Here is a 26,860-nt window from a genome sequence, read left to right as displayed (position 1 = left end):
TCTCCTATGCAGAAAACTGCGGTGCTCTACATTTTCTTTATAAGTGCAACATGATTACTTATACAGGTTTTTTTTCACATTGCAGACAGGTAACGCTGCCAGGTACTTTAGGCAAATATTACTGTCTTCTTTTTTAGTTCTTGCTGAATTTTGTTCGTTCTATTGAATCGCCGCCTCTTGGGGCCAGTATTGGCCTTTCCCGAGATGAGTTTAGGGGAATCCTCGATGCTCGTGTCAAACCTCGGGACAAATAGCACATTCAGTTGATTGACACCATACACCTGCGGGTAGAAGACACATGCAGCTGTCTTTATGTCTTTCAATTAGAAAACTATGTTGTTCCAAAGACCACTACCAACTTTTTGAAGTCCATCTGCCGAATGAGGTTACCGCAGATCAAGCGGGATTCACAGTCATGCACTCCACTAAGACCAACTTTTTTTGAGCTGTGAATATTGCGAAAAGAGAGACTAGAATTCGGAAACTGGAGAGACAGGCGCATTTAATCTTTGAATGGAGCTGAGTTTTACATTTTTGCAGATGAAATGTTCTGGATTGGCTTTTCAAGAAATTATGTTTTTAGATTTGCTGTCTACACGCTGTCTAGCAGCTAGCTACACAAGAGGTTCAAAAGAGGTCATCACGAAGGTACTGCCTCTCTGCTACGTAGCTTGTACAGCTTCATAACAAGAAGATTTATCTGCTACTTGCTGTGGAACTTTACTATCCGTTATGAAGCCCGCTCCTATGAGTCCTTTCTTTTGATGTGTTACTGTTAAGGTTGACATTCAAAGACTTTTCGGCTTCTCCGTAACGAAATTCCCTGATTGGTCGAGAAGGCTGAGGCGTCATCACCAGAGCGAAATTTGAAAATCTGAAGACTAGAATGTTCGAGTATTTTTCATTGAATTTTCATACGGAATTGCGCTAAATCGGTCAATATATCGTAATGCACCCATTTATCTACTTTGACGAACCTTAATCCACCCACATTTCATTGAATTATCATATGGGATTGCACTAATCCGGCCTAATAGATCGTATTGCACCCATTAATCTACTTTTATCTACCTTAACCCACCCATAAATTTCACTAATACACATTATTCCACCCCGCGATTCGACAAATTCACCATGGTCCACGCACTAATCTCACTGTTAAATCTTAATCTATCACTAATTCCAACTAATAAATCTTAATTTTATTTTCTGATAGCAACGGTATTGACAAAAGCTGCGCGCAGTTTTGAGCCTACACACGCTCAGAAAGAAGTAACAGAAATCGACATGTCAATTCACTATACATGTGGTGTTGCGAAAAATAGACATCGTACTTTACAAGACAGCCACTAATGGCATCGCAAGCGGCGTAGGCTCCCAGTGGCTCTTGCATCCGGCTGCCGATCCCTAAGGTCAAGGAATCGAATCCAGACCGTGACGGCTGCGTGTCGATGTCGGCTAAAAATGCAAAAGACGGCCGTGTGCTGCGCGAAATCTGTCTTCAGGCGGTCGAAAATAATTCAGAGCCTTCCACTACGGCGTCCCTCATGGCCAGGCTTTCGGACGGTGAATTCCGCACAGCTTAAACGATCCCATGTTGATGCACGCCGACCGATTATCTCAGACTACTTTGGTGTTTGTTATTCTTCAAATTGCTCTCTGTTTTTTGTGAAGAGCGATAGTAGTTTGCATGACACTTGCAGTCACGGATGTGAAAGGCAATGTGGCTTACCTCCGCATACATGTGCACGTTTCTGCGCATGAAGATGGCGACTCATGTGCGTGTTCATATGCATGGACATCGTCTCCGAATAGTGGAAAGAATACGGGGTGCGATGTATAACAGGTGTGGTGCGGCTTCAAGCTTCTGTCAGCTTACGCCTAATTTATAAATTGTGTTACGAAAAAGTAATATTTTTCGGGGGAACAGAAGGTGCTCCCACGACCTATTATCTTCTTCACATTACGTGTGATGTCGCGACTGCACGGCTATCCTATGTTACAGGTTGGATAATGGCAAACGCTGTTACCTGCTCTTGTTATACTATGTTCTAGGTCGGCATAATGATAAAGCATGTCAGTCAGAATCATGGAGAAAAACAAAACAAACAAGGGCTTACCTCAAAATTGACGTCACTTAGGATTTGTGCATAAAAGTGAAACATGCACTTCTCCACATCTGAGTAATTTGCAGCTGTGTCATTCGTCCACGATGTCTTATTGCCGGACAAAAAGCCTGAAAGTGAGGGTGTCAAGCGAGCGTATCAGTGACACAGGCTGTTCTTCATGAGAAAGAGTTTTCAACTCAGGGAAGAAACCGTACATTTCATTCGGCCACTTTAAGCATACATTTGCTATATAATCGAAATCTTGGTGTGGTTAAGCTGGTTGCTCAATAAAATTAAGACCCCGCGGAAATACGAGGATGCTGCGATGGCGTAGAGGTAGAGCATCCGCCTGCCGTGCAAGAAGATCGGGCCACGAATCACGGTGCCACGCAGTTGTCCACGCATAAAAAAAATGCACCTCGATGGAATGGTATAAATGGCCTGGCCTGAAGCGCGGCCTGGAAAATGAAATGGAATTGAAAATAAGAGGCGTAACGTTAAAGGACAAAAAGAAAGCAGAGTGGGTTAGGGAATAAACGCAATTAATGACGTCCCAGTCGTAATGAAGAAGAAATGGGCTTGAACGGGACATGTGATGAGAAGGCCAGACAGCCGGTGGTCGTTGAGGGTAACTTGATGGATACCAAGAGAAGGCGACCAACAGAGGGCGACAGGAAGTTTGGCGGGCGGATGAGGTTAAGAAGTTTGCGGAGATAAGGTGGCCGCACTTGGCACAGGACGGGGTTAATTGAAGTGATTTGGAAGAGAGGTTTTTATCCTGCAATGGGCGTAGCCAGGGTGATAATGATGATGGCAATAAGAGGACGATGGAGAAACACAGGAAAGGTAAAGAAGTAGTGGTGGATGTGCAGTGCTAACGATGAGGGTTTTGTGTTTCTTTGTTGTCCCAAGTTTTTCTCGTGGCTTTACATTTTCTAAAGGTGCAACCATAGTTTTCAAAACGAAAATTGGTTACAACACACCTAAGCCGGTGTTTCAGGTTTTCCTAATGCCTGTCGACAGTAGAAACGCCTCTCCGTAATGTTCTGTCAAGATCATGACACGTAATTCAGTTCCAGCAAAGAGTTGCAAATAGGTAGGTATGCATGAGGACCACATTATTTTTCCTGTTAATACGCGAAACGTACCTGAAGGCCGCTTAAAGAACGCTAGAAGAAGACACTTGAATGGGACAAGCATTCGGGAGAGTCGATATTGCATCATTTTTTTTCTGTAGTGCGCTCCTACACAAGGACGGAACACGAAGGACGGAAAGGGAGGCACAGAAGGTCTCCCTTCAAAGACGCCGAACGATCGTTCCTCGGTGGGCGAGTGGTAGCACGCCCGGCGCACTTTCGTTTTCCAGTTGTTTTTCCTTTCTTCAGAGACATTACGTAATGGTGGTGGATTGACATAACGACCCTGTAGGCCACTGAGGAATTGTTTAGTGAGGTAGTCACTGGTGCTCTGTGTAATCGTTGTGGGGTGGTGTGTTTCCAAGGTAAGAAGATATAAAGTGGCTTGCAACAGGATAGCACCATGCGCCACACCAGTTTCGCGATCATAGAGAATATTGCATGTTTTAGAGCTGGACTTTTCTACCACGCCAATCGTACTTCTCGCATTAAGTGCCTTCAGACTTCGACCTCTTTTTGCCCATAAAAGATGGAGAACGAGGACAAAATTTTCCAGTGTAGAACGCTGTCGCAAGGTAGGATATTTGCATACACACCACTGTCCAGCTAATTCAGACGCGAGTGTCAATTCTTCCCATATTAGCCGGAAGAAAGCCAACTGGAGCGTTCTGTTGTTGTCGTGGCAACAGTGTTCAGAAAAAAACAACAAAAAAAACAATTTATTCGCGAGTAGAATTTGAGCTTTCTGCCCGCGAAAACAGAGCAGCTTCGTTGTCCAGTGGCTCAGATAATTCGGCCACCTCTGCTGTGTGTGGCGCAGCTTGCGTGCAGATGATTTATTTATATTTCGCGGTCCATTATCGTACAGTGGACAGGGTGCGCTGAAGTATTGCAAGCTCATTAAGAACTCAAGTATTCCGATATCTTGAGATCCAGTATTTCTAACTGGACTTTTCTACCCCTGGGATCGCAGCTGCAGGAAAATGCCTTGCCTATGCTGGATCCAACTTTCACTATCACGCCATACGGGCTCTGGTTGTTCACTGGAGAAATGCAAAACAAATTGCGGCTATTATGCGGAGAAAGACTTTGTGTATCTCAAGCTTTGCTTTGTATTGCTTTATGAAGTCGATATGACGATAAATAATACGCACTGATTTCATAACGTAGCTAAGCGGGCAAAAAGGAAGCAAGCTGAAGCCGCATTCAGAACTAAACAATAAACCTAATATTGTCGGGCGTCCTCACATGGCTGCGTATCGCGCTTAGAGCAGCGCTATATAGGGTCGACAAAACAGTAGATTTCTACTTGCAACTCTTTGCAGTGGCATCGTTTTTTTTTTTTAATTTGAAGAAGAACCAGAAATGCAAGGCTACTTACTGCTCTTCAAGAACACCCGAACCATTTCCCGTATGACATCTGGCAATATCTTGAAGATGTAAAATATCCTGAAAAGGAAGGAACAACAACTCCTGTGAAGCGTCTTCACTTTCTTGACAGACTGCAGTCTTAATCACATTCGCGAGTTTTAATACAAAATCATTACTAGTCCCATTACGTAAAAAACCAGCGGCGTGTGTTATTGGGTGTAGTTACAACCGGAACAGAAAATCCTAGCGTTGACAAAAATAAAATAAAATATAGGGCGACGCCATCAAGCGCTCGTATGACACACCAAGCCGAGCACCGCCATTTACCCCGCACTGGCTGGCCTAATTGGGGAGCCAGTTGTCCATACTATATTCGTGCCAAAATTACGAACCGTTTGCCGTAACTCGTACCGGGTGGTGGCATACCATTTATCGTTGCACATAGCTCACATGTGCTAGTCAAGTTCGAGGCTAGCTTGCGACATGGATTCGAACTAACAGGGCATGCACTTTCAGTTCTATGCCTTCCCGGACTGTATGCCTCTCCCCTTGAGGCGCGGGTGAGGTGTCCGACGAGATGTAAGAATTTACAGCGCCATCTCTTTTTTCAAAAGCCAATTTTAGTATCAAAACTGTGAAGCAACCGTTCGTCGTACAGCCTTCTGGGTGGTGGAATACGCTCGCGCGTGTGTGGGTGGGTGGGTGTCAATGCACCTACGTACAGTAATGCTTTCGCATTCCTACACGTAAGAAGTCTTAAGTGTCTCGGCGGAAAGTTTCATTATAGAATTTCTTTTGCACAAAAAAAGGCTTAATCGGCTATTAGAGATAACTATTAAGAAATTGAATTGAAATTATTTTCGCACATCACGTGCACTTGTTGACGTTCAAGGACGGACCAAAAGCTGCTATCAAAAGTTTGAAAGTGTCTGATGCCTACAAAGATCCTGTTGACCGCTAGCTTTTATATTTATATTCTCTGCTGAGTTGCCAATCTAAGCAACAGTGAGGAACTCTTGCACGTGCTTAGAGTGGAAATTTGAGTAGGAACCCATATCCATAAAACATCAGCGTCGAAGACGAGACAAAAGCGAAAGCCAGAAGAAAAAGTAAAATAATTTCCCATTTCTATCACAACTATTTGAATGAAGCACATGATTGACAGACTAAGATTTTTCACTTAAGAGCGTCTGCCATGGCACTGCCTGCTAGGAACTCACGAACGCGAGGAACCCTCCACTACGGCACCTCTTCCTTTCTTCTTTCACTCCCTCCTTTGTCCCTTCCCTTACGGCGCGGTTCAGGTGTCCACCGAGATGTGAGATAGATCATTTGCCATTTCCTTCCCTCAAAAACAACTAACGAAAAACACAACAAAGGAACACGGCTTCTGGTTTTGACGTACTTAATTACAGACAACTCTGGTTTTCAAAAAAAAAAAGAAATCATGCGTGCAGTGAAGCGCTGAAGTAAACAGAAATGACCTCCCCTTACAGAAGTTTTCTGTCGCCCCGATTGAGCAGTCTCTCTCATTTTCCAAGTCATTAATATTAAATTTTACGGCAAAATTCAATGTAGTGTTGCGCCAATACTCTTGGGAATGTTAACGACTTACTTCGTCTCCTGTCTCTTCGCCTGTAATATCTGTCCGAACAGGCCCATAGGAACGTCTGGAACAAAGAAACACACCAATAGGACTTTCTGTCTCATGAAGCACAAAAATACGAGAGCATTGGACACGCACATAAGGAGTTTTTTTCCGGGTTGTAGCTGGCCGCAAATTCGAAATTGGATACAACTGGAAGCCTGCAAAAGAAAAAAAACCAATAAGCAGGAGCAGCGCTGTTGGTTCAAGGAATGCTTTGAAGTAGGCAGTAAAAATTGACAAGTTCATGAAAAAGAAAATTCGAGAGGCAAGGTGAAATGTTCGTTTCTTACAAACGAAGGACAGACGACAGCTAAAGACGCTGCGCATTTTCCAAACTTTAGTTGTTTGAAAATGAAGCCTTTTTTGGAGCCAGCGCAGTAGCGGCGGCGGCAGAAAGTTAGGTGGGCGGCTGAGATTCAGAAGTTTGCGGGCATACGGTGGGCGCAGCTGGCAAAGGACAGGATTAATTGGAGAGACATGGCACAGGCCTTTGCCCTGCAGTGGACGTAGACAGGGTGATGATGACGATGATTTGGAGATGGCGCCTTTTCGAATCTTCGACGGAATAGGGGTGAGCAAGGGAGCTGGTAATAACCGCTAATGCCGGGCTGGTCATATTTACTAGTTGGTAAACTTGAAAAATTATTCTGTATTGCGCTTATTTTTTGAAAGGACCCTTTTGATAATACTGGAATGACAATTGCTTTAACGTCAAGCAATTAATTGAGCACAGCCGGCAAATAAGGTCGGCTGTGCATAATGGCAACAAAAGTAATTAAAATATGGGAATCGGCAACCAGTGAAGAAAGCGTGAAGTTGCAAAAACGATCAAGAAGAAATAAAGCCCAGTGAAAGTTGTTCTAAGGTTTCAGCTAAATTACAATGCTGCAGTAAATTCAGCTGGCAAAATTTAAAGCAGAGGAAAGAGCAGAAGGAAAAACAAAAATTATCCAGTTCTCCAAAAGAGAGAAAAATTTAAAACCTGTATTACAGTGCACTGTGTCTAAATAACAAGTTCCTTAGCGGCATCGTCTGTGGTACCCGGCGCGAAAAATCGCGAGCGAAAGAAACAAGTGGCGGTTTAACTATGTCACACCGAATGGTCGAACGATAGCTATTATTGCTAGTCCCTCACGAGAATATTGTTAAACAACATACTTTGAATTCCGTTTAAATGCCAAGGCTACGCAAAGGTCAAACCAAGGTCAAGCCAACAGTACGACTCAGGTCGAATTAGGCTGGACATGGCTAGGTCCAAATCGAAAAAGGAGAAATTTTGGGGTATGTGGAGGCCAAATTTTGTTAGTGACCCGTGTCAAATTTGGACATTTTCATCCTGATGCCCATTGTTAAATTACTCTTGACATCGATTTTGGTCCAAATCGAAGGAGGTCAAATTTCCAAGGTGAGCCAATTTTAGGAGTGGCACGGGATAAATTTAGAGACCACTATCGCATAGAGCATATTCAAATTAGCCTAGACATCGATTTCGATCCAAATCGAAGCGGGTAAAATTTCGAAACATCTCGGCCTCAGCAACTACAACCGGTCGCCGATGGAATTTCGGCTATTGGGGTTAGTAATGCTCTCGCATTAAAAGACTTTCTTTCCGAGGTGAGATATCGATTTCTGCGCAATACGAATCCAAATAAGACGATTTCATTTAGGTGCACTTCCGTACTGCAGCAGGCGACGCGAAGCACCGCCTCCTGTCTCCTGTGCGCATGCGCCTCATAGCTTCGATGCGCTGACGCTCCGCCGAGCGCGGCCAGGCTTCGAAGTGTTCGCACATATTTTGGACGGCCCTGTACGTTATAGAGTTGGTAAGGCCTCCAAAACCTTAAGATTTCTCCGTCGAAATACGCGTCCCTTTCCACAAGCCACCCGAGAATTTCTTTACAAAACACATGTAAGTACGGTCAGTTCTGGGCAATGCTAGCACAGTATTGGACCCACCTACCACAGATGATAAATAATAGCTTGAGAAAGTGCGGTCCTTGGCGGCTCGATATGTACTTGTTGAGTCAATCATCGTAACATCAGTGCGACAGTAGCTAAAAAGGTTCTTGCTTGAGAATCATTAAACCATTGCAAAATCAAGGTAAAGCCCAAACCTTCTATAGCATATACTACTTCCATATTTGCATTCCACGCGAAACATGCATCTTCAAACCATACTACGCATCCGCACGCCTTGATCATGACCAAAACCACGCGGATACAAATGCGGGACGCCTGCATACAGCAATTATTTTTCCTTAAAACCACTCGTCAGTGGAACCGTTTGCCAGCCTTTGAAACGGCTCTCGTATAAAGAAACGTTGAATTCCTCTTTGAGTCAGGTCACATCGTTTCATCGTCAGATTAGAAGCTCTTATCTGTGCGTAACTGCGATGCTTCGTATGTTTCGTTTTTCACAGTGTATTACACTTTGTTTTCCTCTGTGCGCAAAATACTAGCCTGAAATACACCTTAGAAGTCATATTCCATTACTTGAACATTTACGTGTGTACTGAATTGATATGTGAATATAAATTTAGTGTGTTTTTTTTGGGGGGGGGGACTACTCAGTTGGGGCTTTATTTACCATTAGTTCTGCGTAAACATGTGTACTGCGTTGATGTTTGTTATTCTTTTCGATTATTTTCTACATCACGGTGCCGCTTTTACCTTATACGCGACATTTTTTCTTCTTCCCTCAAACTAACTACCTTTAAAAAATTAACGCCGCAGTAGAAACACCTTCTCGTAATTTACTGTTCTGTGAAATCCTTCTCCTCCAATGACGTTAACTCTTTAAATATTGGGCATGAAAAGGCCATTCAACACATATTGAAATTGTTTGAGAAATGTAATGAACGGCGCCTACATCGCTGAAATGTAATTAGAACTTTAAAATTTGGTGAGAAAATATATTTGGTGAGAAAAGGCGCCCGTGTGCTGTGCGATGTCAGTGCACGTTAAAGATCCCCAGGTGGTCGAAATTATTCCGGAGCCCTCCACTACGGCACCTCATTCTTCCTTTCTTCTTTCACTCCCTCCCTTATCCCTTCCCTTACGGCGCGGTTCAGGTGTCCAACGATATATGAGACAGATACTGTGCCATTTCCTTTCCCCCAAAACCAATTATTAATTATTAATAAATTTTTACCGTACGGTAGAGGAGCGAATCACACACATTTTAGGACGCCTGATAGATATCGAACTACATGCATACCTTTACGCGCATGCAATAAATAAATGCTAAAATGCAAAATCAGACCTTCACTTACTCATGATGCTTTAGGCTCGATGGAATTTTATTCCTTTCGACTAACCCTAAGGGTTAGTTTCCAAGTAAGCTATAACTTTCAGCAGAATCTCTGCACTTCTTCACTCATTGAGCTGACCCAAATTTTCTATATATTGATAAGTACCGAAATCTCTTTTCTAGAATACTATTAGGACCTGACATGCTTCAGCGAGCCTTAAAGATGACTCTCCTGAGCCATCTTTAAGGCTTTAAGCGCTCGTTAACCTGTTTTTGCGTCCCTTATTCTGTCCCTCGTCCGGTATTTTGCGCTTCCAACTTTATAGTTTAATGATCGCCTCTGGTTTGGTTTGCTTTATGAGGGTTTAACGTCCCAAAGCGACTCATGCTACGAGGGACTGGCATGCGCTTATTTAATGTGAACTGACAATCCCACAGTACACGGGAATCAAGAATTTCGCCTCCATCGAAATCCAACCGCCACGGCCGGGATTGACCCCGTGTCTTTCATGTTAGCAGTCGAGCGCCATATGAGCCACCGCGGCGGCTCAGGTGTCTTCCGGAATTTGTTACACCTGTATCGTGCGTGATTCGTTGTGCATTACAGGGTTAAAGGGAATGAGCCAGGTGGGCTTTTTTCCGTTTGGGCATTTATTTTTGTTCAAGCTGGTTAGCGACGGTTATATGAGAAACGTTTTCTAGGTATTATAAAGCGATACAGCATGACTACCTGGGGAAAGTACTTACATAAGAGGTGCTTTGCCGGTCTTCAGCTCACTCTTCGAAGCATGGGCGCTGCTGAACATCGCCTTCACGAAATGAGTTATGGGGTCTTCCATAAATAGATTAGGCTTATACTGCAAAGGTAAAGAGGAAACCCATTCTACCAGTTTTTTTTTTTTCACTGATAGGTTGAGATACATGCCACTCTTCTACTACAGGAAGAAACTGTCCTCTTATCAACTGAAGTCACACTGCTAGGAAAGAACAACACACTCTTTTATTCATGTAAGACGAGCATCTTTTGCATGACAAGTGATTCGTTTGTTGCATTTCTTGACTTTGGGAACCATTCGTTCTGAAACATCGAGATAATTTGCTAAATATATTCCAGATATGAAGCCGCACTCCTCTACCGCAAATTCTAACGCATATACGAGCACCGATCTGTGAAGTAAGCAAGATGTGCTGGCCCTGCAGTCGCCGGGTGGGAGAAATAGCTGGGAGAACGGCTTGTAGGAATGCATGCGAACAAAAATTTTAACAGCAGCGTTTTAAATTCGCAGTGCAATCGTAAGGTCCTCCCTTCGTTATCGAAAACCTAATGCATCTTGAAACAGAACGAGCAGTTATAGAACGCTACTTCAAAGCAGTAGTATTAAAAAAGCACAAAATATGCTTCTCGATGCTACGCCACAACGTCTAAGCGCCCGGTAAGCTGGCTGTTTATCCCACTGTACAAGCCTCTCTCATATTCCAACAACTGCCCCGTGCGCTACGTTTGCTTGTAAATAGAAAAATATTGTGGGACTCCAAAAATAATGAAGAATAAAGTGTCCCTGCCCGTACGACTAAGTATAACGGGCTTTGCTTGTAAATATAGTCGTACATTCTCGACAGCCTAGAAAGCTAAACACGGAAGGAAGTCCTCAAACGGCAGGCCGGGAACACAAACACTTAAAAGGTTCAAATTCGCTATACCCTCTCAGGTAGCGAACAACTGAACTTCCTCAAAGCACCAGGGTACAAATTAGGGCGCAACCAGTCCCGAAACGCATGTATAAAGATTTCAACGAGGGCACGAGAGAAGCAGAATCGAAATACCTATCCAAGCGCTGAGATAATGGGCAAGGTACATTATGCGTAGACGGAGGAGGCACCGCGAACGGGATACCCGCAATATAAATAACAACGCCCGAAGGCTCTCATATTAGCGGCGAAGTGATCATAGTGGAGAATGCAACGGAGGCGTTAGAGGCAGCCACAGTCCTAGCCATCTGTTGGAATTGGAATACAGTAGTGACGCCCGACACTCAAACTGCAATGCGGAATTTCAGCAGAGGGGGAATTGGCGTGCCCTGCTGGAAGATATTAAAATAAGCAGAACCGAAACATGCATTACTTATCTGGACCACTGGGCACATGAACATGCCCGGGAACTAGGCAGCCACTTCTGAGGCTCGAGCCACATTTTTCCAAGCCTTGAGTACGCAGTCGTCATACCCTCTGGACAACCCTGAAACCGTGCGACCAAGCTACGTAGACTTCACAGAACATTATAGGTCCAGCAGAAGAGCTTTTTCCATGCCTAGCAAGAATCTCAGTAAGGGAGGATAACTCAGAATTAGGAGAGTAAAAGCTAACACTCTGCCCAATACCGTCATTATGAACAAGTAACCTACCGACATATATGATCCGGACTGCCCCTTATGCGGAGAACAGGCACAATATTTCACATGACTTGGCTATGCCAAAGAAACTTCAATTCAGAAGAAACGCTTGACGCAACCTGCGAGCGTTGGGAGGCCACCCTACGCAACAAGAACCGTTATGTCCAGAAGAACCTGGCGCAGAGGGAACTAGTAGCGCTTCAGGCCATTGGGCTCACGGAATGAGGCGAACCAACTTTTAAGCTCCCGATAAATGTTTTCCTCCTTCTCCCCAAACTGCATGATGAGCGAACCATGCAGAGCTTCAGACGGCGGCACAGACGGCCCCCCCGGCCGCCTCCGCTGAGCGCGAACGCCTCCTTTGTCAGTAAGCATGGTTCTGGTCTGCGAGTTCCAACGTGTAAGACATGCAAGGGGCTCTTTTGGTCTCCTTTCAGAGCACACATTATGTACAGCATACCCAAGAATTCTGGAAAAAGAATTTTTGAAAGGGAAAGAGTTTATGAGCGCATTTTTTGCATGTAAGGTAAGACTTCACTAAAACAATCAATATAACCGCAGATCTCCCGTCGGCTGGCTTGCATTTTTTTGCTATTAACGTTTTTGCTATCGTCAAAAGCATTCCTATTGATTCTTTATAGCAGTCTGATGGGAGCGATGGAAACCCTGTAAAAGAAAGGATTTGCCACATATCGGAAGAATGGATAATAACCTTAAATATTGCTACACCAGAATGTCACACTTCTTCAATAATCAAAATTTTTGCGTGAGAATGTTGCACACGGGTACTTGGAATGGAACCGCCAACGGAAAGGAAGGCTGGTGCCTCAGCAGTTACTCACGTCGCACTTCAGTTCCTTTGTAGTGCGTTTCCCCTCCATAAACGAGTTGGGAAATATTAGCGACACTTCCATATTTGTGATCTGAAATCGAAAAAGCAGAATTAGGGCGCTAGGATTAACTTTGCATTTTGTTTTGTGGGAGCATGAAAACAACGCGCTAGGTGAAAGCTGCGTAAACTTAAGCTAGCCGTGGAGACACAATAGCCGAAAAACGGTCGACACGTTTATTTTAAATGAGTGCAGCTGTGTTTGAATGAGAATGAGCGCTGTTAATTAAGGCGAGGTGAAAATGAATCGGAGAAAATAGTCGCAACTGTTAATTGAGGATGATTTCTGCAAGAACGTGTCTGATTCGTTTCCTATAATGTTCGGCAGGAGGCAGCCGTGTTCAGACAATCTTCTTTTCTCGTTAAGCGCTGATAACTATCACAGCATCAGCATAATTGGTAACACGCCAAAAAGAACAATATAGAAAAGACAACGTGCACAGAAACGTAGAAATAACTTGGGAACAATGATCAGGTGCAAAGGCTAATCTTTGAGGTGAGGTTATTCTAACAGAGGAGAGCAGACATAATATATGTGACCAGCACTATATGCTTGGATGTATCCTTAATTATGAAGTTAAGCGTCACGACGTGATACCTTGGCAATGAGAAGCACTGCAGTGTATTTGGTTTCATTTCATTGTCGGATTTCCAAACGTTTTCAAAAAGCTTGAGCATCATCCCACTCGACCAGATGGAGTTCCAAGAGCTACAAACGGATGGTTTGAGCATGATTTCGGACACCAAATGATCATCAAATAGCGATCTGGAAGCATGTTGCAAAATTCGCCCGTAGGAACACGACTGCTGGTGGAACTCGCACTGTTGTTGCTTCGGCAGTTGCTGAGTTCAGCCGTACCAAAGGCTGACGAGATGGATAAACACCGTTCTAAGAGACCTGCCCATCAGAGAAACCAGACTCTATCTGGCTCAGAGTTCTCAGGGCAGGCAAAACCAGTGGCATTCATACATTGGAATCGTCCACCGTGTAAAAATGGATATGGCGAGTTCTATAGGAGCACAGTTTTAAAGGAGTTTTGTAGGAGCAGAAGCGTGAAAATAGATCGTGTGATTTTTACTTTTTTCCCTCCACGTAAAGAATCTGTCGTTCAGGGGTTACGGTTCGGAAACATTTATCGCGTATTTAACAAACGCTCGACAATCCTCAACAGGAGCCATAACCTCAGAAAAATGCTCCGATGCAACTTCGTAACGAGTTTTTGGAACAAATGTACCAAAAAAAACAATAACAAATAACAGGCAGAGATATGCCCTTTGTGCTGTCTTATATTGGTGCGTTTTTTTTTTTGTACAAATGGCAGTGACTAGGCGTTAATGTAGAGCAAAAATCAGGGTTCCAATGGTTGGCCAAGGCTTTTCAATGACTTAATTAAGCTGTATGTGAGCGACACTATATGGTGAGCGACGCTGTATGGTATTGATCCCTTTGTGGCAGTGCCAAATAAAGAACGAGTTGTTTGCAGAGCAAGGCTCCTTACGTGGCAAGAGAGGGAGAATATTCCTTCCCAAGCGTGCGATGAGTTTGAGCCTGCATTTGCTAGACCATGCATCAGATCACGCTAAAGAAAATTATGCCGCCACCATCTGGAAGACGTTGAAGTAGCGAGCGTAAGCTGTTTGGTTGTCGACGTCTTGGATGTATAAGTGGCGTCTCCAATCAATCACCAATTGCGCTGCTATTGATTTACTATGACGGCCGCCATTTTGAATTTATCGGTTACGTCATCAATTGGCGGTCATCTTGGATATATCACTGACGTCACCAATCAGTCCCCAATTTAATATATTAATGACGTCTCCAATAAATCACAATTTGGGTTGCTATATCGATTTACTATCCGGGCCGCCATCTTGAATTCCTCGGGCTTAACATATATTATTTCACGCCAAAGGGAGGTGGTGGCAGACCCCAAGAAATCGAGAAACGTGATGAACAAGAGGTTTTGCTCTTAAAAAACACTCCAATGCTACAGTACATGTGCCATACCCAACAAATGAAACGCGAAGAACCAAAATGAAATGTCAACCTGTTATCGCTACTACAGAAATGCAAGCGAGTACGGCTAACAATTCTGAAGGACAGTCTTGGCGTCTTCGTAAAGACGTTAACTTCATTTCTTCCATAATAACGGACTGGAGTAGCTTGCCATCACACATTACTACTGAAGTTACCTTGCAATCTTTTCAAAATTTGTTGTAATGAAACGGTGTCCGCTAGCATTTTTGCATTGCATATTATAATATTATGTGAATTATACTATTTTATATCAACTGTGCCGTGAAAAGGTGAGTATACACTCTATACAAATTTTATTTGTATCCTTTGCGATTTCATTGAAGTGAAATATTAGAATCCACGCTTCTACTTAATTCGCTGTTCTTTTATTTCTTGCTGTATTTTTGAAGTATATGCGTCGCAACAACTTCCTCCTATGTAAAACCGTCGCACAAGGGCCCTTAAGGGCACTGTAATTAAGTAAAAAATAAGGGATTGAGTTTCCCCAGCCTGAGATCTTCTGATGTCGTTGTTCGTGTTTCATTCTATTGTTCGAGTTTTATTTGTTGAGCAAAGTACTTTCAGCAGTTGAGAAGGACTGTGATTTCGATCTGGGGAGGAAACCTTCACGCTGCTAGAAGAGCGTAAGCAAGAACCGAGCAATAGTATCCGCTGGTGAAACCAGCAGAATGTGAATATATAGGTGACCTAAGTCGCACCGAATATATTAGCTGTCTTCTCTGTGCAGCAGCCGGCATGTATAGTAAGCGCAACTAGTAAACACTGAAACAACGAGTGAGTCCACTGACCCCATTCCGTCTACTTAGTGAAGATGGTGACCACTGATCCGGATCATAAGAGGGAGATAACTAGAAGAATAAGAATGGGGTGAAGCGCACACGGCGGGTTCTCTCAGTTCATGAATTGCAATTTACCAGTATCCCTCACGATAAACGTATACAACAGCGGTATCTTACCGGTACTCACCTTTGGGGCAGAAACATTGAGACCAGTGAAAAGGGGTTCAGCTTACGTTAAAGGCAACGCAGCGAGCAATGAAAAGATAAATGGTACGTGTAAAGTTAAGAGACCGGAAGCGGGCAGAGCGGGTGAGGGACCAAACGCGAGTTAATGACATCCTAGTCCAAATCAAGAGGAACAAATGGGCTTGGGCAGGGCATGTAATGCGAAGGCAAGAAAACCGCTGGATCTTAACGGTAACGGAGCGGATTCCAAGAGAAGGCAAGCGTAGCAGGGGACGGCAGAAAGTTCGGTGGGCGGATGAGATTAAGAAGTGGGAGGAAAATACGAGAGGCCTTTGCCCTGAAGTGGCCGCATTTAGGATTATGATGATGATGACGACACCTCATCAAGGAATTCCGCAGAGTGGAAGGCCTGGCCTTCTCGGGTGCACTAGCTGCACTGCTCATAGTTTGGCATGATGCGCAGTCATCTCTCCAGCATTAAATTTGTGTTAAGCATTTCAGTTATCTCTCTCTGAATAGAACGCAGTGGAAGAGGTACCTTTTCCTGGACAAGCTTCACTTCGTTCTTTCCCAACCAGGACACATTTTCCGCAAAGAGTTTCATCGTCGTCTTCAAAGGTTCAATCCACCATGTGAGCTGCACGAGAAACATGTTCAGAGAACCTGCTGCATGACAGTCGAATAAACACGAATACAAACTGGTTATTGTGTTCTTTCTAGGCGTTCAGTCGTCGTTGAGCACGCATATCGCTCTTGTAGTAATCGAACTTCGGCTATGTATCAAGGGGAACTGCGTAAGAGCAAAGCTGCCCTGCAATCATGAGGCTTTGTTGGAAGGCGGACTTGGGGCAATTCAGCCTTGAAAGGCTGACTTCACAAATTCACCAACGCCAAAGATTTGGCAGGCCCGTTCACCTCTTGTTTGCCATCAAAAAATGCTACGTATTGGGATTTCATGGTATATTCTTCTTCACGACTACTACAAGCAAGTACCTGAGATTTATTTCACTCGTGGCGCTGTAGCAGACCATATTTTCGTTGGATTATTCGCAGTGCTAAGCCATATTTCAGAATCATGACGTTTGTTTCAGAGTGTTGATGAATTTCGTTTTTGAGGAAATGTTTGAACCACACTGTCAACGTTAACATCTGCGCAGTTTAAAAAAAGGAATTTTGTGCGGTTTTGTTCTAATTACTGCCCTGCACATAAGCTGAAATGCGAGGAAATCCATTGCACAGTGTTCAGGATTTGTCTAATCGCAGAGCAAACGCAATTGGTTCAGCTTCATAGCGTTTAACGTCCCAAAGCGACTCAAGCTATGAGGGACGCCGTAATGAAGGGCTCCGGGTAATTTCGATTACCTGGGTTTTTTAAAGGTGCACTGACATTGCACAGTACACAGGCCTCTAGCATATCGCCTCCATCGAGATACAAGTGCCGCGGAGGGGATCGAAGCCGCGCCTTTCGGGTCAGCAGGAGTTTGTTGATGTTTCCGGAGCCCTTCGCTACAGTGTCCCTCATAGCCTGAGTCGCTTTGGCACGTTAGGCCCCACGAAACCATGACGATATACAAAGCGAAAGCTGTCAACGTGCATTGTGTTCATTGGCATTGCCAACGTTGCAGACGCCGATGATTTTGAGGAAAGGGAGGGCACATGTGCTATGCTCTTAGCGGGTGCGCCGTGGCGGAGGTTATAAGCCGCGGAGCGGCCGCTCGCTTTGGGAGAAGGCGCAATGGCGGAATAAGATGCATCTAGTGGCCGCGTGTATAACAAGCGGCATCCTCAGAGCCTACGGGAAGCTGATTCTTTCGCCCCGCGGTCATTGCCTGGCCTGAGGCTGCCCATCTACTAAGAATGTATCGGAGGTACGTAAAGAACGTCTCGCCAAGCGTCTTCATCTTCCACTAGCCGCGTCTTCTTCTTCTTCCATTGCACCTTCTCCCAAGGCGAGCGGCCACTCCGCGGCTTATATCCTCCGCCACGGCACAGCCGCCAAGAGCATAGCACATACTTAGTGAGGCGCATAGCTAAGCGATCGCTGTAACTTCTGTCTTGAGAAAGGACAGGCTCTGTCCGAAACGTCGACTCAAAATAAATATATGGTTAAATGAAGGGTTTCTCAAATTTCAGGCTGTCCGCACTAATCTCTTCTGCGCATACAATGAATTAATATGAATGGCCGTGTTGCCACGCTGTGGTGACAAGCGAAGTGCATAACCAAATGGCCGAGCTCGGTAGACTGCGAATGGAGTCAGGGGATTCATCCTCAAGAGCTTTCACGTTCCGACAAAGGGCCATGTATAGCGCACGAGTTTTTTATGCGGATTTTGTTGGCCTTTACACGGATAGGTATGAGTGCCTGTCTTTAAGTCTCAAAAATACCTTACACTCCGCTCGTTGCTCGAGATTACTACTTTCAACCCACATGGAGACAGAAGATGTAAGTATATTTACATCAAAATGAAAAATATCTCACCTATTATAACTGTTGCTCGTTTTGGAAGAGAGGGGTGTTTTTTAGCACTCCCATAAAATTGAAAGTTGGTTTCTAGATAAAAGAAAAGGCGCAGTATATGTGCCACATCTCGGCGGACACACGAAACGCGCTGTAAGGGAATGGATAAAGGAGGGACTGAGAGAAAAAAGAGGTGGCGTAGTGGAGGGCTCCGGAATAATTTCGACCACCTAGAGATCCTTAACATGCGCTGACATTGCACAGCTCACAAGTGCCTTTTGCTTTTCGCCTCCATCGAAACGCGGCAGCCGCGGTTGGGTTCGAACCCGGGTACTCCATATCAGCAGCCGAGCGCTCTAACCGCTGAGCCACCGCGGCGGGTAAACAATTCCAGCCGCCATTACGGAGTTCGCCAATGGCAGTCCGAAGTCTACGCACCGCGTTGGCTAATTAGGGCACTCGGCTACTGATTTGGAGCACCGGAATACCCGGGTTCAAACCCGACCGCGGCGGCAACGTTTCGATGTAGGCGAAACACGTTATCTCAGTGGTAGGGCACTCGGCTACTGATTTTTTTTAAATTGGTTTTTGGGGAAAGGAAATGGCGCAGTATCTGTCTCATATATCGTTGGACACCTGAACCGCGCCGTAAGGGAAGGGATAAAGGAGGGAGTGAAAGAAGAAAGATAAATAGGTGCCGTAGTGGAGAGCTCCGGCATAATTTCGACCACCCGGGGATCTTTAACGTGCACTGACATCGCACAGCACACGGGCGCCTTGGCGTTTTTCCTCCATAAAAACGCAGCCGCTGATCCGGAGTTCCGAGTTTCGAATCCGACCGCGGCGGCAGCGTTTCGATGGAAGCGAAACCCATAGGCGTCCGTGTGCTGTGCGATGTCAGTGCACGTTAAAGATCCCCAGGTGGTCGAAATTATTCCGGAGCCCTCCACTACGGCACCTCTTTCTTCCTCTCTTTCACTTTATCCTTTACACCTTCCCTTACGGCGCAGTTCAGGTGTCCGCCGATATGTGAGACAGATACTGTGCCATTTCCTGTCGCCCCCCTAGAAAACCAACCAAAACGTTAACCCGCTCGTGTGCTGTGCGATGTCAGTGCACGTTAAAGATCCCCAGGTGGTCGAAATTGTTCCGGAGCCCACCACTACAGCACCTCCCCCTCTCTTCTCTCAGCCCCTCCTTTGTCCCTTCCCTTATTGCGCGGTTCAGGTGTCCGCCGCAATGTTGACAATTACTGGGCCATTTTCTTTTGTCAAAAGAAATGGGATTGGAAATTTGTGTTTGGGGAAAGGAAATGGTGCAGTATCTGTCTCACATCTCGGCTGTCACTTGAACCGCGCCGCGAGGGAAGGGATAAAAGAGGGGGTGAAAGGAAGACGTGTCGTTGTGGCGGCGGTGGAGGAAACGCTTATTGCCAACGATGATGTAAATGGTGGGGGCGAAGCCCCCTTCATGTGACTTGGGTGCTCCTTCACTGTTAGGAGGCACCCCTGCAAAGCGAAGGATAGCCCTCGGAAAGAAATCCTTCTCAAAGCACTGGAGATGAGCCGGCTCTGGTCTTGAGAAATTTCGGTCGTAGGAGTCTCCCAGTAAGACTCCGCCGCGGGCGGTGAAAGGGGATGAGGGAAGGTGGGGCATGTGAGCAGGGTGTGTTGTGAAGTCTCCTGGTTTGCTGCAAAGTTTCAGGACGAGCGGAATTGGTCTGGGTATCGTTCATGTAGTAGTATGAGGTGGAGGACTCCGGAATAATTTCCACTAGCTGGGGATCTTTATCGTGCAGTGACATCCGAGAGCACACGGGTGCCTTTGCGTTTCGCTGCCATTGAAACGCTGCCACCGCGGTCGGGTCCGAACCCGGTAACTCCGGATCAGTAGCCGAGCGCCATAACCACTGAGCCCCTGCGGCGGGTTCTCCCAATAGTTCACTTTGTAAGTGGCCCAGGCTCCGGAAATTTAAAATTGAAATCTTGTTTCCTTCCCCAAACGACCAATATTCAATTTTCAATTTCCGAAGCCTGGGCCACCGAAAAAGGGAACTATATAGCTATGCGCCGTTCACCCGCCGCGGTGGCTCAGTGGTTAGGGCGCTCGACTACTGATCCGGAGTTCCCGGGTTCGAACCCGACCGCGGCGACTGCGTTTTTATGGAGGAAAAACGCTAAGGCGCCCGTGTGCTGTGCGATGTCATTGCACGTTAAAGATCCCCAGGTGGTCGAAATTATTCCGAAGCCCTCCACTACGGCACCTCTTCTTCCTTTCTTCTTTCACTCCCTCCTTTATCCCTTCCCTTACGGCGCGGTTCAGGTGTCCAACGATATATGAGACAGATACTGCGCCATTTCCTTTCCCCCCAAAACCAATTATTATTATTATTATTATAAGACTGTCTTATTCGCTTCCTGCACGCGTGTCCCAGCACTCTCTCTCTCTCCGTGATCTTGAAGATGGCACGCCGCGCGTGCCATCTTGAAGGAAGGCGAGATAGAGATGCCGTAGTGGAGAGCTCCGAAAAATTGGCAGTGGCTGAGCTCGGCTATGCCAGGATATACGTAGCAAGAGGTATACACGTTTCCCTTGAAGAGCTTGTTGCGGTCACTGTATGCTTAGAAATGAGAGACATTGGGTATACACATATTTTATTCATTTTGCTTGACAGAGACTGCCCGATGATCTGTGAAGCAGCATGCAGCGGTCACAATTTTGTCGATACAGTGTTTCGATTTGGTAGAGCCTCTTTAGTATACAAACTCTATTGTAGCTCCCCATTGTGTAGTCTGGACGTGAGGGTCCAAACGTAAATTAAAGTCAAACTTTTCTTTCATACACTGGCTATGAGAGTCCTGTTTCCTGTTGAAATCACCCAAATTCACACACACCTGTGAAACCGTGCCGTAGGCTGGTATACCACCTCAATCGTCTGCTTGACAGATGTTCCCGGTGCCGCGTTGACTCCTTGGATTATACTGACGCTTTCCAGAAGCCGAACACGGCAGGCTTCACCATTATTCACCGCAATCGAAGGGAGGTAGATATCTGACAGCAGTGATACCTTGTTTCACGTACACACAGACTCTAACGTTCTTGTTTAGTTCAAGCCAACTGCCAGGCGGCAACCTCAGGATTGGAAGAGTTAATCTTCTCTTTTCTATACCACCGTTTATCAGCGGCTGGACTCTCCTTCTCTGCATGCATGTTAAACGTTGGGATACAGACGCCCACTACATCTCTGCCTTTTATAATAATAATAATTGGTTTTTGGGGAAAGGAAATGGCGCAGTATCTGTCTCATATATCTTTGGACACCTGAACCGCGCCGTAAGGGAAGGGATAAAGGAGGGAGTGAAAAAAGGAAGAATAGGTGCCGTAGTGGAGGGCTCCGGATTAATTTTGACCACCTGGGGATCTTTAACGTGCACTGACATCGCACAGCACACGGGCGCTATAGCGTTTTTCCTCCAAAAAAAAAAAACGCTAAAGCGCCCGTGTGCTGTGCAATCCTGCGCATGCGAGGGCTGGTTCGGGTGATAGAGCGGCGTGCGGCCAGGCGGCGACGAAGAACGCGGAGCAGCTTTTGGCTCTCCCTGGTTACCATGGTATCGGCACATGCGCACAACTGCTCATCCGCGCGATGGCACGCTCGGCTTTGACGGTGCAAACGGGCGCGCAGCAGCGGCGACGGCGAAGCGCACGCCGCACTTTGCCCCTCTTCGGTTGACATGGTAATGGCGCATGCTCCACCTCGCCTCTCCCATGTACTGCGAAATGCTCGACTGGTAGCCTAGTGTAGCTCCCTCTACAAAAAAAATTGATATGGATTAGCCCAGCTAATCCAGGATATACAAAGCGAAAAGCGAGATTGAGGTCTCCACTGACCCACGGAGCCGGTTTTGCGCCTTTCATTTCGTGAAATGAACGGAGTTTGCAAAGCGGTCAACGCCAATGAACTCTATGAACGCCGTCGGCTGACTTGCTTTGTTTGGTTTTTGATCCTTTTGCCGCCGTTTAGCAAGGCGTGCCTCTCGTGATTCTGGCGTTTCAGCCGCTTGTCTATACTTGCACTTTTCATATCTTCGCTGCTTTTGAGCCAACTCCCACGCTACCACTTCTGGGTCTTCTTCTCCCCCTTCCATGGCGAAAGGTCAGACGACGGAGGCAGCCCGCGGTGGCTACGACGGCTGCGGCAGCAGCGACCACCTGCGCTCCGCGTGACGTTACTCGGTTTCGCGCATGCGCAGCTGTGACAAATCTGTAGTGTGGCTCACGCGAAGTCCGGCGTTGACGAGCCTAGTGAAGCTTTTCGCTTCAAAACTTAAAAGGCACGCGCGTCATTAGTGTTACTTTGAAAATCGCCGGATGGTCGAAATTATTAACGCGACACCGTTAAGGGCCCCGTGTCGCAGAAAAGCTGGAATTGTCGGCGTCGTCAGCGTTGGCCGTGAGCGAAAAGTCCCAGAAGTATTAATAAATAAAACCGAGTAGGTAATTGGTCAAGTTGGGGAATCAAACCAGGGTATCCCGAGTGCGAGACGAGCACGCTAACCACTCCGCCACGCCAGCTCGATGGTTTCGAATGAACAAAGGCGCGTCTAGCGTATACGATGTTGTTTTGAAGCGAAAAGCTTCACTACGCTAGTCAACACCGCGCTTCACGTGAGCCGGCGTATGTCGGAGCACGAGTGACGTCACGCACGTGCAGGTGACCGCCGCCGTCTCCGCTGCCTGACCTTTCGTTTCTCTCTCTCGCTCCCTAGTCACTACGGCCACTAGTAGCACCGAGCCACTGGTGTTCCGCCGCAGCTCAGCGCCACGCCTTTACTCGAAAATCCAAATTTCAGTTTTCTCTTTCTTCTTTCCTTCCCTCCTTTACTCCTTCCTTTACGGCGCGGTGCGGGTGTCAACCGAGATATGCGATACTGATACTGTATCTATGGCAGATGCCGGGGCTAGCAAAAATATTTTTCTTCCTTTTTACTATCATTTTTAATAAAACCACTACCACCACCATTTCCTTTCCTCAAAAGCCAAATAAAACCAGTGAGCTGACGGCGTTCATAGAGTTCATTGGCGTTGACAACTTTGCAAAGGCCGTTCCTTTTCACGAAAGGAAAGGCGCACAATCGGCTCCGTGGGTCAGTGGAGATCTCAATCTCGCTTTCGCTTTGTATATCCTGGATTAGCTGAGCTAATCCACATTAATGTTTTTCCTTCCGTTACGGCGCGGCCCGGGTGTCCACCGAGAAATGTGAGACAGGCATCATTTCCTTTCCTTAGAACCAATTTTCATTTCATTTTACTTCCCTTACGGCCCGGTTCGTGTGTCCACCCAGATATATATGTGAGCTAGGCGTCCTTTACTTAAATGGTCCAACGGGCCACGCGTCGCGCCCAAGGGGCGATGGCGTTCCGTGGACACCATGGCAACGCTGCAACAGGCTGTCGCGCCTCACGTCTCACTCAAAGACGAAGCTTAAGCGTCCTCCAAATATTTAATGCAAAAGCATTACTACTACTGATCCGCAGTTCCTGGGTTCGAACTCGACCGCGGCGGCCTCTGTTCGATGGAGGCGAAACGCAAAGGCGCCCGTGTGCAGAGCGATGTCAGTGCACGTTAATGGTCCCCAGGTTGTCTAAATTTATCCGGAGCCCCTCCCCCCTCCACCTACGGCACCTCTTTATCTATTCTTTCACTCACCTTTCTCCCTCCCCTTACTGTGCGGTTTGGGTGTCCACCGAGATAAGTGAGACAATTACAGCACCGTTTCCTTTCCTCAAAAGCCAATTTTCCATTTTCAATCACTGGGGCAACCCGTATTGGGGAAATGCGAAAGCGCTGCGTTGCCGCGACATTGATCGCTCCACGGCGACTTTTGTGACTTTCTCTGCGTGACTTTGGTGACTCGAAGCGTGCGTTGGCCTTGAAGAGGATCTCCGTGAGCGCTCGGAGCGAACTCACGCACCTCACATGCGTTCCGTATTTCCAGGCAAAATTCCGCGTTCCTGGCCACTTATAGCCTAGTGTAGCTTTCGCTACAAAATACGGCGCCACGCTCCTGTCGACTGAGCAGGCGGTGGTGTTTTTAGGCAGCACTCACGTTCTTGGTGACGTCAGCCAGGCTGGTGGAGTTGGCGAACACTTGCGCCAGCAGCGAGGGCACGCCTTGCGGGCATGTGTACTCGCTGCGGCGCAAGCAGATCTGCGGCCGTTTCAGCATGCTGGGCGGCGAGTGAACCTTGGCGCCGATGAGGTCCTTGTCCTTGCCAAGTGCGTCCGGGTAGAAAGGCATCAAGTAGATGAGGACGTAGAAACCAAGATAGTTCAGCGCCGCCCGCCTGTGCTGGCTGGTGCGCAGTGGGGAGACAGGATAGCCACCAGAAGGCCGGTCAGCATAACATGTATGCAATTGCACAATTTTTTTTTTATGGAAACTGAAGGAGATGGCCATTTGCTTCTCCCGTGGGGACTCGGCTCCTATGCATTATTGACCCTGTGTCATCTCTCCAACTTACCCCAAAGAAAAGGCTGCCACATGGAGACTACAAACGGGGTCATACCCAAACCTAAACACGCTAAGTAAAATCCACCACACACTTTACGAAAACAAGTGTCCGTGGTGCCATGAAAAACCTACACTATATCACATAATATGGGAATGTCAAAACGTCGACGTCGTTCCAATTATACCAAACCCAAGTGCGGAGAAATGGCAGGGTATGCTCTCCAGCGACTGCCGCGATGACCACATCTGTCTGATACGGCGAGCTCAGCTGACGGCAGCATTCAGCGGAGCCCTGGAACAGGGGCAACCGACCGTTGCGTAGATGGACTAATCTGAACCGCATAAACGCACTTGCGCTAGAGCTCAATAAAGTTATCCTATCCTATCCTATTCCGTTCACCACTCCGCACCCCTACCGCAACACCATACAACCCACACTTAACGGCACGTGGACAATGGGATCGCCCCCTCCTGTTTCCTGCCTAGCCTCTGCTGCATTGCCACAAAAAGTTGTCCGCGAGTACAAGGTTCGTATCGTGATTGGTGATGCTAGGTGCCCTTGGCGCAAGGGCAACCGTGGGCAACGAACGGGGTTAATGGTCCACACAGGTGTTTGAAAGGACGAATTTATTAACTGACTTTAGCTCCTGTATTATTAACTGACTTTAGCTCCAAAGCCACAGTATGTTGCATAGGATTTGCATAGGATGCAAATCTTTGTTTGGAATTTCCATTATTTTTTAATAAATAAGGTCTGTACAGAAATGGGGTGTTGCTACATGCAGGAGAACAGTGGAGTAATCAAGGCGCGCAACCATTAGCACCTGACGCCAACGGAGCCGCTGGTCCCAGGATGGATGGTTACGAACTTTGCACTCACTTTTTTTCTCCAATGAGGGAAATAAAAGCGTCGAAGAAAGGCCGGTTCTTAACAATGACCTTACTGTCCTCGATGAATGTGTGGATATCTCTGAACATGGCATTCAGGTACGCCACCCAGCTCCACTGGAAAAAAGTAGTTTTTTTTCTTATTTCGTTTGTTATATGAAGCGAATGTTACACTGGCATTTGCAGCTGTAAAATATATTGTAGCTGAGCCGTACACAGAAAACGGAAAATGTTGGTCGACCATGCTGGCATGTTGTCTATGTTCTGTCAGAAAAAATTTTGGCATGCTACTATTGCTCGTGTTCACTTACATGTGCACTACCTCGCCCCCCCCCCCCCTTAAATCATGCAGATACAACGATGCACGCTCTCTCAACGCAGGTTTTGAAGGAAGTTGGGTAGTTTACAGCAGCTACTCGCGGCGTTCATGCTGCGTTAAATTTCAATAGTTTTTTTTAATACAATATATAATAAAATACGGTCATGTGGCATGTGTTTAAAATAGCTTTCTGGCCTCCTCAGGTTACCGTATGCCATATTCGGGATGTTTTTTGCTTTTTTTTTCAGTTGCTTTAGGAAGGCTAATTCGTAGTCAAGGTGGGGAATGTTGTCTTTAGCCGGAATTGATATTTGGTTCTTAAAATCAATACTTTTTCACTCTTGAATTTCGAAGAGGGATTGGTAAGCAAATCCCTGAAGCATCTGTTATATTTACTACAGATGCCAGGACATGCACATGTTCAGCATCAGTTGCGCTCGAAGATAGCAGAATCGAGGCGATCACGCTTGCGTGGTGTGGGGAGCGGCGGGGCGGTACTCTTAACCATTCAAGTATGACATTTTTTTTCCAATTTGAATGAAAGTCTGTGTACAAACATCCCGTTGAGAAGACTGTGATAAACAGCTGCGGGTATCGCCTTGTGTTGTGAGCCGCTCTTTCCTTCCGTCATGTTTTGTAACTCTGATTGTAGCTTGCATAATGAATACCAAGACAGGGATTAGAAGGGCTAGTTGGTTCATGACACAAATATTAGAAACGCAACACATGGGACAAGAAGAGAGACACAGACACAAACTCTGACTAGCAACTGAAAGAATTTTATTGCAGCAACGGCAGTATATAAAACAGGGCGCGCCAACATCTCGAAAACACACACACGCACACAAAAAAACGTTAAAACCAAGCAGCAAAATTCTCCGCATT

General features: G+C 46.2%; 1 protein-coding gene across 1 annotated transcript in view; it reads right to left on the bottom strand.

The window, feature by feature from the left end:
• The window catches only part of LOC144118706 (membrane metallo-endopeptidase-like 1), a 55,147-nt gene that overhangs the window by 16,341 nt on the left and 11,946 nt on the right, over window positions 1–26,860 (bottom strand). The window contains exons 3-11 of the mRNA XM_077651553.1: window positions 25,649–25,773; window positions 24,364–24,610; window positions 16,334–16,432; window positions 12,746–12,826; window positions 10,261–10,370; window positions 6,360–6,421; window positions 6,231–6,285; window positions 4,626–4,693; window positions 2,121–2,236 (exon numbers count right to left, since the gene is read on the bottom strand). Of these exons, the coding sequence (XP_077507679.1) occupies window positions 2,121–2,236; window positions 4,626–4,693; window positions 6,231–6,285; window positions 6,360–6,421; window positions 10,261–10,370; window positions 12,746–12,826; window positions 16,334–16,432; window positions 24,364–24,610; window positions 25,649–25,773 (963 nt within the window). The remainder of the gene's footprint in view (window positions 1–2,120; window positions 2,237–4,625; window positions 4,694–6,230; window positions 6,286–6,359; window positions 6,422–10,260; window positions 10,371–12,745; window positions 12,827–16,333; window positions 16,433–24,363; window positions 24,611–25,648; window positions 25,774–26,860) is intronic.

This window comes from Amblyomma americanum, chromosome 2 (genome assembly GCF_052857255.1).
Source record: "Amblyomma americanum isolate KBUSLIRL-KWMA chromosome 2, ASM5285725v1, whole genome shotgun sequence".
Lineage (NCBI taxonomy): Eukaryota > Metazoa > Arthropoda > Arachnida > Ixodida > Ixodidae > Amblyomma > Amblyomma americanum.
The sequence above is the reverse complement of the archived record's forward strand: the minus strand, read 5'-3'. Positions and strand labels throughout refer to the sequence as shown.